The 15,606-nt window shown below is 43.5% G+C and overlaps 1 protein-coding gene across 1 annotated transcript in view; it reads left to right on the top strand.

Moving 5' to 3' along the window:
• The window catches only part of EBPL (EBP like), a 104,857-nt gene that overhangs the window by 69,738 nt on the left and 19,513 nt on the right, over window positions 1-15,606 (top strand). The window contains exon 3 of the mRNA XM_085621923.1: window positions 5,243-5,381. Coding sequence (XP_085478049.1) covers window positions 5,243-5,381 — 139 coding nt within the window. The remainder of the gene's footprint in view (window positions 1-5,242; window positions 5,382-15,606) is intronic.

Below are 15,606 nucleotides of genomic sequence, written 5' to 3'. Positions count from 1 at the left end.
CATTTTTGAGAAGGTTCGTATTTGGGCAGAATGTAGTTACACAGACTATTTGATCTATTGGTGACTTTTCTTGTTTCTCTAGAAGGGTTTCACGTGGTGTCCACCATGCTCTCTTCATGGCATTTTTTAACAGTTTTTTCGGATAGCCTCGTTCTTTGAGTCTATTGACCTGATTATTTGCATGAAAGGTGTACTCCTCTTTAAAGGTGCAATTCCGTCTTATCCTCAAGAATTGCCCAAAGGGCAGATTGTCCCGTAAGCTTCGTGGGTGGTGACTGGTATAGTGGAGTGCTTTGTTGCGATCTGTCGGTTTCTTATGAAGAGTTGTTACCAGACTTCCTTCCGACACATAAACCTCAACGTCCAAAAATGTCATCCGTTGAGGGGCATGATTCAAACTGAATTTGTTATCTGCAGTCCATGCATTCAGCCATCCGTGAAACTGAAGCAACTGGTTTGTGTTTCCAGTCCATATCCAAAATATATTGTCTATATACCTGACGTAATTTGAGATGTTTTGGAGAAAAGGATTGTTTTGGTAAATGTATTTCTCCTCAAATTTGGCCATGTATAGTACTGCCAGCTCCGGCGCAAAGGGACAGCCCATCGGTTGTCCCCTTTGTCTGGAAGTAGAAGTCATCTCCAAACTTAAAATAATTTTTTCTAAGTGCAAAGTTGGCCAATTGCATTATGAACTCTGTGGGGACTCTATTTGGTTTTGGTCTTGCATCTAAGAAAGATTCAATTGCGGACAATCCATCTTCCTGTGGTATCTGGGTGTACAGTGACACCACATCTAAGGTAAATAATATCTGTGTGCCAATCTCAAAATCCATTGTTTCTACTTTGTTTATAAAATTGTTGTGTCCCGTAAATACGAAAGTACCTTTTCCATTAATGGTTTTAGGAAAAAATCAACATATTTTGATATGGACTCCAGCACCGATTCGCACCCGGAAACGATGGGCCTTCCTGGTGGGTTTATTTAATTTTTATGCACATTCGGGAGGATGTACAACACTGGGATCCTTGGATATATTTTTTGCTTAAAAATTCTAGCTCTTTGGGTCCCAAAAAGCCCTGTTCATCTCCGGCTTTAAGAATCACTGAAAGATCTCTTTGTATTTCGGCAGTGGGATCCATTACACGCCTGACACATCTACTGCACATCACACTAATCCAGGAAGGAATGCCGCTACTGAGCTGTCACATGGTGTGGCCAGAATCGGACTAGTATCATGCACAGCACGAGTGAGGAGCAGAAGCTTGTGAGGGAGGAGGGGTTTTGTGCTGATGGGTACAGTGATGGTTGAAAGACTAGCAACTAGCTCTTTCAACTTCATTGGTTGGAAAAAAAAGTCTATCTTGGGAAGTCGGGTTCTCCTTACACTTTCAGGATTTGGATGCAGAGGATGGACAAAGGGGTAATGATCAGTCATATATCCCCAATCATACCCGGTCTCCAAAACTGCTTTCCACCAAGTCTGCTTTCTTAAAGGTTTTTTTTTCTGCTGCCCCACAGCTTCCTGAAAATCTATCCAAGTTCTGTTGTGGTCATGCCAGGCTTGAATTGCTGTAAAGGTTTATATACAGGCCTCATCAGTGTTTCCCTTTCAACATTATAGAAAGTTCAAAACCAAGTAGTTGACTCATGGTAAAAGAAAGAACGGCCTTATAAACTCTCTGCCTAGTACATTTGCCACTTAATGGTCACTCACCAAACTCCCTCTCAAATGTGTTCACTACGGGAATTCAACCCTCAGAGGCATGGCAAAATCACTCTCTGTCCCCCTCAGAATAACTCAGAACAACTCTAAATACAGCTGCTTGGATGGTCACCGGAGTCAAGAAATACGACCACATCTCACCCTCTCTGAGAGAACTAAAGTGGCTCCCGATTGAAGCACGTTCTAACTTCAGAACTACATGTCTTACCCACAAAGTGCTGAACACTGGCAAACCAGCTTACCTTGTGTCCAAACTCAAAAATTTTAAACACAAGAGGGGGGGACCGGGAGCGTTTTGGAAGAGGCGGGTCCAGTACCGATGCTCCCAAGAGTAACTATGTATCACCAATGGTAACAGTTCCCAAAGTTATAAAGTCCGCAGCCGTACTATGGTTGCGAATCAGGGACCCAATGGGCGACTAGTCTGTGAGAGAGGAGGAAAAGAAGGGGGTGAGAAAAGAGAGAGTAGAAACGTCTCTAGGTGATCAGGTTGGGATTCGATGAAGCAGGGGAATTTCTCCTTTAGATATTAGTGCCCTCACAAACTCTTGCGAGTGTCATGCTTCATCATTGGGCGTTGCTCCTCGTGGGGCTTGGCGCTGCAGTCCTCCACGGGCCCCGCAAGAGGGCTCTTTATCGGAGTTCTTTTAGGAGACGCCGCAATTGTTCATGTGGGTGTGTGGGCTTATAAGAAGAAGTGTATGTGATTTTTAAAAAGAGCGTTTACCCTACTGGTACCTAACGAACATACTTTTATTAAGGGGTCCAGGAGGTAAAGGTTATGTATATATAGCTGGATGTGAAGCACCCCCAAGAAACAAATAAAATGGAGGGGAGAGTATTGCTCAGCTGCTTTCTTTAAAATTCCATGCGTGTGTGTGATGGTGAAAGTGTGGTCGACATGTTTCGTGCAGTGTTGTTCCCTAATGGATCCTAGTGCGCTTCTTCAGGACCGTATGAGAGTGAGATAAAACAATAAGAATAGGGTTCAGGGACGACGACACCCTGTAGCCCTATGGTACCTATATTAAGGTGGTGTTGCGCCCCAATGGCGCAGTGGAACATCAATTGTATGTTCCTTAGAGTGCCTCTACGGCAAAGTCTGCGGTACAGAAGCCACCAGTTGCAGCTTCACGTCACAGCCATTACCTGCCCCAACCGCTCGTGGACTGCCGGAGGGCAGGCCAAACGAGAAATCTTAGGAGCACAAACACACTACTTCTCATTCCGCCCCAAAACTCTCAAACAAAAAACCTTGGCACGCTCCTTCTCTGGAAATGTCCCTAAAATCGGGAACTCCATCCCAGTCCATATCAGGAATAACCCTTCCTTCATAAACTTCAAAAGACAGCTCAAGGATCTCTTCCTCAGCCGACACCTCAACCAACTGGATAGCAACCACCCAACTTGACACAGTGCCTCTGCTGCAGGACTCTGATCCAGATGATAAACAATCGACCATTGCAATATGGTTCCTACACCACCTGTCTTTTGCTCTCCTTCTATGCTCCCTTCCAGGCCTTAACCTGATTCAACACAAGACAATGATGTTTATTGAAGTAATGTTTGCCTGTTTTGTCATGATAATTGTTGTAAGGCACTCTGATACCTTTGGGTCTATCCAGCGCTATTTAAAACTCATAAATAAACACTGTACTTATCAATCAGAAACCTCAGGTCCATCAGCACAAGTCTTGTGATTACCTGCAAGACCAAGATTAGATATGGTATTAGACTAGATGTGAAACGTGAGCTTATCCTTGTGGAACCCTGTATCATTTCAGTTGGGACTTGAAAGAGAATGACTTTGTCAAATTCAGAAAGTGCTTAAAAGCTTTGCTTCAGAGTCCACTGGATCAAAAGCCCTGACTACTTGCAAAACTGGAACCCCATCTACATCCTATCCATAAACGTGCAATGTGCCAACTTCAATCTTCTTCACTACTTTCAATCAGCAGAAACATGGAGAACTACGGAATGCTCTGAACTCCAGCGTGAGAGCAGAAACCGAGCCAGCTCTGGCTCAGAAAACCCCTAAGGACTGATGCTTGCATTCTGCTGAAGAACCACATAGGAATGCAGGATAGAGGTGCCTTAACTCACTTTTGCTTGAACACTAACCATCCTTGTACCACTCTGCACCTTTTACAAATCTACTGTTCGGTATAGTGCTTGGTTGTTGCTGTGAGTTAACATATGGTGCTTTATAATACTCCTAATGCATACATCTGAAATACTCGTATCTCCTTTACCCTCCCTTGAACGTGAAGGAGGTGCATGCCAGTTCTCGAGTCCACTCAAGCTATGTCTTTGTGAGACTGAAAACAAGGCATCATTCTCAGTTCTGAAATTTCCTGGGTCAAAGCCTATGTTTTTTGGCCCTTAGTGTGCTGCTGAGGCCAATTTTGATGATATGCAATTGTCCTGACATAAGAGAGAGGGCAAATGGATGGTCCACTGTGGTAGCAGCTCCGGCCTCTGCTGAGATTGTGTTGCAATGTGACTTGAACGAGTTGCTCGTAGCGCTGTACTCTTTGTCATCTGGCTGGTTAGTGTTATTCCTCAAGCTAAGGCTGCTGTCTCCTCCTTGGGTTGTGACTGCTTTGAGGGAGATGGAGGTGGATGAGGAGGAACTGTTGCTAGGTTGAATAGTGGGTTGAGAGGAATTGAGGCTTGGGTGTAAAGCCTAGTCTGTGAATTTAGTTCTTTGTGTGTAGTGTATGGTGAAGACGTTATGGGTTTGAGTGGTGTTGCCAGTTTGTATTTGGTACATATGGCAATGTGGAGATATCCTCCAAGTATCCTAGATTTCTAACATTGGTCTGTATCATCACTGTGCTGTTGGTATGGACATTACTTGTAATTTTTCTGTGGTGGGCCAAGTTGCCAGTGGCAACAAGTTTTAAACCTCTGAGAATTTCTGCACCTTTTGTTACAATGGACTTTTTCAACAAACTTTATTGCCGTTCCTTGAGGTTCCAAACAGTGGGAATAGAGTAGGGCTAGATGTGGGATTAAAGAAATCATTGTTCTCATCTGTTGTAATACTGTTACTCTTGTTGATTCAGAACTTTTCTATAACCATTGACTACTGATCCTACATGTATATGCTTGGCCAACTTGCAATTATTAATGAGGGGTGTGGTCAATAGGATATTTTGAAGTGCACATGTGGGTTTTGATGAATAAGAGGTATTCAGTGATGCCTTGTCCTATGGAACACCTGCAGCCTTTCCTGGATTTTTAGCAACAGCCCTTTGAATGCAAAGTGTATTTGGCTAAAGTGCTAGGACTGGTTGAAGATGTTACAATCTTACAGACTCTTGTGAGCAGTAGGAGTGAACTTGTATTAAGTTAAAACCTACTAGGTGAAGTATCTCACGACCCTTGAGATGGCCATCAAGCCAGAGCAGCATCGCATATCTTAATAAACGTGAACTGCATTGCTCTTCCAAGCATTGGCCACTGTTTAATACATGCACAGCACTGAAACTGATAAAGTATTTATATCCTAGGGAAAGAATATGGAAATGCAGATGCAAGATGGCTTCACTCGGATCCCACCATTCTCTCCATTGAAATTCTTACTGTTGTTGTGGGTGGAACGTTAGCCTTAATACTCACTTATGCAATCATCAAGGATAAGCACTACAGGTAAGCTTTCCTTATTACCATTGAATACAAATTTATTTTATAGCCGAGGAAAACGAGTGAGTGTGATGAGTAGGAAATAGTCCTTCTTTGCTTTTTTTAAAATGCACTACCCAGTGGCTCAACATAAATAGTCCCCAAGCTTCTCAGCAACCCATGATCGAGCTCAGACCTCCGAAGATGTTTTTTGCACTTGCTGTGTGATATGAGTTGGGTGTTCTTTACCCTGTTCTATTCTGTTCGGACATTTGTATGCCTACCACTCTCAAAGCCAGCTCACCAATTCAAGCAGAACTAAACATTACTTGCCATGTCTCCATGGGTAGGTGATTTGAAAAAGTTATGAAATGGAGTTCACTCCCTTGCAACATAATCAATCAATTGCTTAGTCACTGATGTCGAAAATGTAGGGCATTCTGTGTGGAACCTTCACTTGCCATGAACAGTAAAAATGTGAAAGTAAATGCATATGTTGCCCGTATTGGCCGGGGCATTGGATTCTAGCCTTTCAGTCAGGCTCCTCTTTAATGCAAAAAGACCAACAAAATCCCAAAAGAAGAATCCAGTCAATACTATCGTAAATTATATTTTGCCATGGATGAAATTACATGGGTGGTTCCTCACTCATTATACTGAAAATGTGACTAATACAGAGCAAAACAATAGATGCATTCTGTTGGACCCGGGATCCCTGGTTGGCTGTGGTAGGTACCTTAGGCCAAATAGGGACCCTCGTTTCCACGTCAGGGAAAGGAAGGACACGTTCTCAGATAGCCCCCGCTCACCCCCTTGGTAGCTTGGCACGAGCAGCCAGGCTTATCTTCAAGGCAAATGTGTAATGTGTTTGCAACCACGCTCACAGCAACCCAATGATGACACCACAAATGGACTCCACACGAGTTTCATAAAAAAAGAGTGTAAATTTATATAAAAAGATATATGATAAGACCACACGATATAAATCCAATATATGCATATTTGTAATATTCCTCCTGGCCGTTGTTAGGCCAGCCAGCCCTTGTAAGTTCCGGCGATATTAATGAGCAATTCTAAATGTTCCACTGCAGTCCTAACACAATGCTATGCAGTTCGTAATGCTAGAATCAGGCACTTTGCAATGTAAAACCTAATGCAATGCATAACGCAACGATCAGGTAGTTTGTTATGCAACCTAACGCAATGTGTAATGCAACAATCAGGTACTTCATTATGCAGAAATAATGCAATGCGTGATACACTAATCAGGTAGTTTGCTCTGCAAAAACAATGCAATACGTAATACGACAATCCGGTCATTCGTTATGCAGAAATAATGCAATGCGTAATACACTAATCACGTAGTTCGTTATGCAAAAACAATGCAATGCGTAATACGCTCCAGCACCGATCACGGTGCTTCAGGCGGTCTCTCTGCCTCTCGTGCTGACTCGCAGTCAGCCTCTGTCAACAGTTGCCCTCACACGCTTATGGAGTAAACAAAAAGTACAGCTCCGCACTCTAGCCCCGGTACTACCACTCCTTCGACAAGTACGGGCCGCGATACGAGCCGAAGCAGAGGCTTGCGCTGCAGGAATGAGAGAGAGGCCGAGACCGTCTCCCTCCGAACCTGCCCCCTGCCCCAGGCATTGACACTCGTTCTCCTCTCCTCTTCCAGCGACTTGGGCCTCCGATGCAATCTTTGTGAATTCCAGGCAGTGGGACTTGGGCCCTCCCTCGACGAGGTTGGCTCGAGGTCCCGCTCTGGCAACAGCTGGCTCGGGCCAGTGGCTCGGCTCCTGTGGGGCTGCTGGTCCGGGCCGCTGATGCTACAAAGATCTCAGGCTGCCACAGAGCACACGCACACAGCGTCGCTGAGACTCACTTGAAATCCGGGTGCACGATAACAAGGCAATCCTCACGAAGGTTTCAGGCTGCAGCAAGCACACGCACACAGCGTCGCTGAGACTCACTTGGACTCCGGGTGTGCACGATAACAAGGCAATCCTCACGAAGGTCTCAGGCTGCACAAAACACACGCACACAGTGTTGCTGAGACTCCCTTGGACTCCGATGCACACGATCACAGGATAATCCTCACAAAGGGCTCAGGCTGCAAAAAGCACAAGCACACAGCGTCGCTGAGACTCGCTTGGACTTCAGGTGCCCACGATCACAGGGCACTTCTTACGAGGGTCTCAGGCTGCAAAAAGCACACAAACACAGCGTGGCTGAGACTCTCCTGGAAACTTTTGTATTCCTGAGTTTCCGCAACAGGGAGCCAGCTCACCTCAGGCCCTTGGGGATACGTTACTTCCGGACACAGCACACAGCTAAGTCCTTTCAAGCAGGGGGACACAGCAAAGTCCATTTAGCCTTTCCTTGGTTAAAACAGCAAACTGCAGGCCAGCCCCAGAACACACAGCAAGGGTCAATCCTTTCCTTCAGTCTCTTCAGTTGTTTCTTCCTTGGCAAAGGTTCCTCTTGACCACGAAGTAGCTTCAATCTTGTTCAATCTTGATCAATCCATTTCTCCAAAGTTCAGGGGCTTCAGCTCTCATAGTTATGCCCCTGTTCAAACCAGTTCTGGGTGCCTCCCTGCCAGTGACACCTTTTTTCTTTGATTAGTGGGGATCTGGATTCTCAATCACTCAGCAGGAGATGGGACCATTGGTTTATGGCTGGAACCCAGTCCTCTTCACCTCTAGGGGCTACTCCTCCCCCACACTGCAGATGCTGGTCAGCCTGTTGCTGTCTCACCTCCTCCCCTAGGTCAAGACCTTCCCCAGATCCTATTGGTTTCAAATTCAGACAGTCAATCCACAACTAGGCAGAGACGCACAGCAATGTTAGCCACTTCTAAAAGAGTGGTTTCTAAACACACAATGCAAAAACCACCTTAATAAAAAGATGCATTATTACATTGTGAGTTCAGGCCCACTAAACTATACCCCTCCATCTTAAGCCTTTGGGAAGATAGGCTGGAAAACATATTACACAGCCTCCCCATTCTGTACTATGGGCAAGATGGCCTTTCCACAGTGAAAAACGAAATGGAGATTATTTCACTGTCAGAAGATTGGAACACACCTTGGTACATGTCCTAGCTTTCACATGCACTGCACCCTGCCCAGGGGGTACCTTGGACCTACCATAGGGGTGTCAGATGTGCATAGAAAGGGAAGGGTAAGGTCTGGCAAGTGGGTGCACTTGTCAGAATAACATGGCAGTTTAACAAACTGCGCGCAGGCCCTGCTGTGACAGGCCTGAGTTCCCTTTTAAAGGCTACTTGTGTGGGTGGCACAATTAGTGCTGCAGGCCCACTAGTAGCATTTGCATTACCAGCCCTGGCACACATAGTGCACTTTACTAGTAAGGCAAACATACCAATCATGGACAACCAATTACCATTACACTTTATACAGGGAGCACTTGCACTTTGAAACTGATTAGCAGTGGCAAAGTGCTCAAAGCACCTAAGTTGGCAACACCATGTCAGAAAAAAGGTCTAGGGGGAAAGTAAAGAGTTTAGGGAACTTTAGCCAAAAATGTCCAAGTCCAACACATTCCTTATCTAGTGATCGGAAAAGCATATGCAACTAGGGATCCGAAGCCAAATTGCAATCTGATGTTTTTGTCTGTGAATGCAAAATGACTTTTTGGTATGTTTGGAACTCCCTTTGTGAGCCAGTAAAGCAATTCTGATTAGCAAAATAGTTTTAACAACCCATACGGAATCACAATCACAATTAGGATGGAGCATTCTTCCAGCTGCGACTCCTCCGCTAAGGCGGAGGATCATCGCCCCACATAAAAAGTGAAAAATAAAATGATATTAACATAACGTTATTACCATTTTTTTAATGGTACTGGGCAGTTTAGTTTAAGGGGCAGGGCGGGGTTGTCAGCCATCAGGGGGAGGAGTGGTATGTGTACTTAAGTGTGCATGACGATTTGGGCGGCCGTCTCGGGCCGGCCAAACTGTCAGGCACACTTTGCATGTTCTCCACCCAGACTGTGTTATAACCTGGGTGGAGAACATGCCCAGTCCCTCTGTGAACGCCAACCACAGCGCTCAAATCAATCACAACGCTGCTATCAGCGGCGTTGTGATTGGCTGGGAGCGATTGATATGCCTGGGTGCTTTCTGTTCCTGCATCGTCGAGGGAAGAAGAACGGAGGAGAGGCAGCCGCCATGTAAGTGCAAATTTCATTTTTTTTTTAACCCCCTGCCTGTCCCCTGGGCCAATCACCACAGCCCCATATCAGCCGCCACTGAATTATTCCCCAATTGCGATTCGATGTACCATTGCCATCGCAAACCATTGATCAGTTGCTGACGCCTCAAAGGAGGTCTTAACTGATCCTCAAAGAGGACGGTGTCTCCTTGGGACACACTTCGCTTTGGGAAAATATCAACGGCATAGCCCCCAGAGGCTTCTAACACCATTCAGAAACAGAATCACCAGTACTTTTAAGAAGACGGTCCACTTTAAAAAATAGTTACCTATTCGGGAACACAAAGATGAGAATGGTGGCCTTTTGTTCCTTGCAGGACACCATATATTTTTTTTTGCCTATCTCTGCGGCCCAGATAGCAACCGTCTTAATTAATATCCATTAGGCAGGTCTTTCTGCGACCCCATGCAACTGGATATTTTGCAGTGTGACCTCTTACTACATGGATTGCGTAGTAAAATTAAAGACGTTTTGTAAAAATGTTGTGTCCAATTTGTGATCACTGTTTGCAACCAGGCTTTTAATACATCAAGCTTAGAATTTACCCCCTGTTTCCAGGTGCTTAATGTCCTGGAATAATTTGTTGTAGCTCAAATAATCTCACCAGAGATGTGGGGAACTAATGGGGCGAGCTGAAGTGGATAGCAGCTGCATCGCTGATTTTATTACCCCTCTAGAGGTGAGATGGTCCTTGCTTCAAATCCAGACTGTGCCCATGGGGTGCACCAGTAACTCTTCCTTCTCACTCCTTTGTTACAACAGAAGCAATGGTAAACGTTGCCATGGTTTTGGCCTATTTCAGTCTCTTGACCCAGAGTGTCTCAGCAGCCTCTCCACTGGCTTACTCAGTTTTATCTTTTGTTTGAATTCACACATCTTCTCCCTTGTCTCTCTGCTGCACTTCTTGGTGCTGCAGATCTTTACACAGGTACTTCTTTGTCCACTAAGCTGTCAAATAATGCATTTGTCTTCTCTGCTGTGGCTCATTGTAACACAGTTATCATTTGGATGTTCTCTGTGTACTCTTGATAGTTAACCTGATACTGTCCTAGGAGCGCTGCCCCTAGTGAATGTTGATTTTGAACTATAGGCAAAACTTGCATGATCTAGGACTTATGCTGTTGAATGCCATATGCATGTTACATAACACTGATCCAATTCAAACATGTTGGCTGTGATGACTGAAGAACAATGCCATTCATTCTAAGGCAGTTCTTGATACACTCACTTATTAGAGTTTTCTTGTGGGAATCGAAAATAATTGCTGTTAGCATGAGCTGAAGCCATCTTGTTTGCAGCATCCATTTTGTTAGCCTTGTGACTCTTCTGTCTTCACTGTTGCTTGCTTTTCTATTCTGCTTGAGTCATCAGCTTTAGTTAACTCCTTCTATTCTAAGCTCAAGCAATGTATCTGTGCTGAGAAAAGGACTGTCGCTGCTAGAATGCACCTGAGTAAAGACATAACTGTTAACTGTGTCTTGCAACTGTAAGCAGTTCTGTTCCCCCTCCCACTTTGCTAACTAAGTGATTTCCCATCTGTCCATGTCTGGCTGTAACTATTCCTGTGTATGCTTGTACCTTTCTATTTGTAACTACATGTTACTCTGCAACAAAGGGTGTATATAAGCACCATGGTCTCTGTATTCCATGTACTACCTCCTGCAGCACTTGAGGGTGTTGTATTGACGTAGTCCCACTCATGAGTGATTAATAAACTTATTTGAATTCCAGGGTCAGTGCCCATCTCTATTTTGTTGGTTTAAGGACCCGTGGACAGAGAAGGGTGACCCCTGCACCGGTGTGCCCCTTAAAAGGCACATTTCCACAGTTTGGCACCTGACTCGTGGGGCTCATCGGAGACGCGACCGCCCAAAGGAGTGGTCTTGTCGGAGGAATGGAATTTTGCTGAGGAGACGTCTGCATGAGGAGACCCTTGTCTTTGCAGACCGAAGCGACTTTTCCGGTTTTCTCGATTTGACCCTCTAGGTGGTGGCCGGCCCCGACTGGGATTTCCTTTGGCGCACGGTTTGCAGTTACCATTAGGTCGACCAAGAGATTGGCAGTTGGAGGTTGGAGACTATTGTTTGGTAAGGTCGCTGAAGCGGCACTCTTGATTTTGGATTTGCTTGGCCAAGATTCTGGTTTTGTTTGTCTGTTTATGTCTTGCAAAAGATAAAGGCAGGTAATGTGGAGATTTTTCTCTACTTTGACATATCTGGGATAAGTAATATTTTACAAAAGTTTGGTAGCATGCCTGCTCCTAGCACACTCTGTAGGTTGTGGTGCTGTCTTGGTAGTACCAAAATGGATTTAGAAAGAAGTCAGCCGGCTCCCTCAAAGGGGACACCTAATAGGCATATGTACATTAAATACGGTATTTCTTCCATAATGTATAGTACACTGTGGAACAAATATACGAAAAAGGGTCCTGATCTACGATGGCCAGTGAATGGGTCATTTGATTTTAAAAAGATTCAGTATGTAGAGCAGTGTTTGTTTAAGCATTAGAGTTGACAAGATATGTTTGATTGTGTACGAATGTGGGAGAAAGAAGTGCAAGAGAGAGTGAGGAAAGAAGAAGCTATAGCAGAAAAAGAACAGCGTAAAACGATATATCAAAAAGCATTGGAATTAAAAAATAAAGAGATGAAGGCAATAAAAGAAAAAGAGGAAAGGGAGCGACGTTTAGAGGTAACTGGCCAGTACCCTGTTAGGCGCCCCATTTATCCCATACTTAATAAACATCAGGATGACTTCATTTTGTTAGATCGACCTCAGCCCCTGTATAAATTTCCCTCTGGCCCCGAGGATGATCTTTCTGAAGAAGAACATCTTTCTTTAGATGATAAAGACTTAGATAAGCAAGATGGGCGGCAGACTCGCTCTATTTTGACTGTTGATGAAAAAGCCACTATCAGATCCACTGCTCGCAAAGAAGCTCATGGGACTACTTCTGCCCCAGACCTTGTAGCAATGATTCAGCAGTGGAAGGATTTAGAGCAGCTATATTTTGCATAGAAGTTTACCTGGGAGGTAATTCTTGGTTTTAGAAACGTTTATAAAAACTTAGAGCCCACTGATATCAATTCTGATTATAAACAATTAAATGATGGAACTTTTCTTTTTTCAAATATACCTGATTTAATTAGGCGAGTAGTTAAATTAAGCCATGATACACTACGTTTAAAAGCGGAGCAAAAATCAGCTGGTAAAGTTAAAACTGCACAAACAGTTCAGACCCCAGTGCAGAAAGAAGACGTTTTGGGGACAGACAATGACCATAGTGATACTGTGACTACTGTAAAACCGATGCGTGAAGCTGCGCCTCTGTATGTTCCCCCAAAGGGAGCGGGAACGAATGACGATAAAGAATCAGATGATGCTAAGGGATATTTTGTCTATAATTGGGTCTACACTCCTTGGAGTAGAGCAGATGTAATGGCTCTTAAAGCTGCTTTGCCCGACCTGCCGAAAAATCCGGCCGCTTTTTATGAAGAAGTGGAAGGAGCTATTAGCTCCTGTGCTATGACTCTGCCAGATATTGACATGGTTTTTGGACTTATTTTGCCCCCTGATATGTGGAGATCAATTCGGAAGGTAGATGCATTTGGAGGAAATAGATGCGGCTAGAGAGCCTGCGCAGAAACCACGACAGGAGATATTAGATCTTCCTAAAGCTATTGTGGCTAAATTGAAAACTATTATACCCCCTAAGAAAATAGATTGGACAACATTAGCATCTTGTAAACAGAAAGCGGATGAGTCAGTTTCTGATTTCTTTACGCGATTTGAAGAGACATTCCATGATTTTAGTGGGCAGTCATTGACAGATGACAAGGGTAAGCATCTGTTCATCGACAAATCTGTCACCAACATGTTGCTAGAAATAGCTAGTCGCCTAAAGGCCAGCAAGAGTTCATGGACTGCGTCTTCCCCAGTCTCCCTTTTGACTATGGCCCAGTATTATGAGCATCAGGAATTGGAAGCAAAAGGCAAGGAGGATAAAAAGGTTAAGGATTTAAAAACAAAAGTTATTTTGGCTCAAGTCTATGGTTCACCATTTAGAGGAGGTGGAAGTGCGATGTATAGCCCTGGTGTACCCCCTTTCCCTCGAGCAACTTTGTCTTCTGATCAGTGTGCTTATTGTAAAGAGATTGGATATTGGCGTTCTGAGTGCCCCCTTTTGCGAGGTCAGCAGTATCAGTGAGGTAGAGGAAGTATGAGAGGCCGCCCAGGGAACTCCGGAAATAGGGGAGGCATGGATAATCGTACCAGATTTGAGGTAGCTGAAAACAACCCAAATTATTCTAATACTTTTGATAGACGAAATCAATATCAAATGTCAGATTATTCGGCTGATGGTCTTAGGGATTCTGATTATGCATAGGAATGCCTAGGATGGGGTAAGGAACCGGTTGAGGTCCCAGTAGATCAGAAAGGTCCTTCTGTTGATGCAAATGTTTTGGCCTCTACTGATCGGTTTCTTGTTGATACAGGAGCTACTCATAGTGCTCTGTCTAAAAAATTGGTTCATAGGGCTCCCCTGTCTGGTGCAATGATAACATTGATAGGATTCGATGGGACACCTACATCTAGCCCACTGTCACAGCCACTTGCATTTAGTCTTGATAAATTCACTGCAGCATGTCCATTTTTGCTTTCCCCTACCACGCCGGATAACATTGTGGGTATCGATATGCTCAAACATTTTTATGCTACAATACGTTGTTCCCCAGAAGGTGTCGTGTTATTTTAAATGATAACTATCCAATGGTTGAGAGGTCTTGTCTCATTAAAGACGATGTTGCTCTGGCATTGTTACCTAGTACTTTGTGGGCTACATCAGATACCGATGTGGGACACATGATTATTCCACCAGTACATATTCAAGTGAAGGAAGGTGCTTCATTGCCTCGACTGCCCCAATATAAAATAACTCGGGAAGGCAAAGAAGTATTAATAATTATGAGAATAGGGGTACCCCTGACGCAAAGTTCCTAATCAGGGTGTGTCAAATAATGGAATTCAAAACAATTTAGGAACAGAGACAATATTAAAGGTGGACCTGAAAAGCATACACAAAAATATACCTTTTATTACAAAAATAAAAATGTTATTGTTTTTTTCTTTTCTCTCTTATTTTATAAATAAATTTTACTTTTCATGACGTGAGGGCAATATAGACAATATCACAAATGTATATTAGAAGTAATAATAGCCTCTGTATTTAAACGTGCAACATGTTTACACATAGACGTATTTCAAGCATTCTGAAACAGAAAATACAATAGTTTGCATTTCATCTAACAGTCATCAAAATTAGATACAATATATACAATATTGATTCATGTTGTTGAAGACAAAATGTATTTAGGCATGGCTCTTGCAAAATTTAATTCCTACGCACGTTTCGGCTTACAGCCTTCATCAGGACGCCATGTATTTCTATCATAAGAAACCTAAAAAGGTATATATAGACAAAAACCTGTATCAGTGTTGCAAATAGGTCCTATTTATACATAATTAAATTACAATTTTAATTTTTTTTTTAAATATCACCTAAAAGAAAAAATATTTTTGGAGACATTCTAGAAGTCTTGAATTTCATTCAAACTTACAAAGTATATCCAATGTTTTTTATGAAAAAATGTTTTCAAAACCATATAACAATCTCTTATAAAGAGTATTTACACAATACCCAGACAAAAAAGAGAATACCTCAAAACCAATAAACCCATATAACATTCATAGAGTAAATTTAACCCCTTCGACGCCGATGACGGAACGGTTCCGTCATGCACGTCGGTTGGGCTGTGCTTATGACGGAACCGTTCCGTCATGGCCCCGCCCGCGCTCAGAACCTTCAGCGTGGCGCGGAAATCCGCGCCGCGCTGAAGGGGTTAAAATAAAATAGTGCAATATAGAGAAGAATAAGACAGAAAGAAAAAATATATAAAGAGTGTTTATTTTAAAGAGTTCTAACTTTGTTAAAAACAGAGACAAAAACAAACAC

The sequence above is a fragment of the Triturus cristatus genome, chromosome 8 (assembly GCF_964204655.1).
Source record: "Triturus cristatus chromosome 8, aTriCri1.1, whole genome shotgun sequence".
Lineage (NCBI taxonomy): Eukaryota > Metazoa > Chordata > Amphibia > Caudata > Salamandridae > Triturus > Triturus cristatus.
The sequence above is the reverse complement of the archived record's forward strand: the minus strand, read 5'-3'. Positions and strand labels throughout refer to the sequence as shown.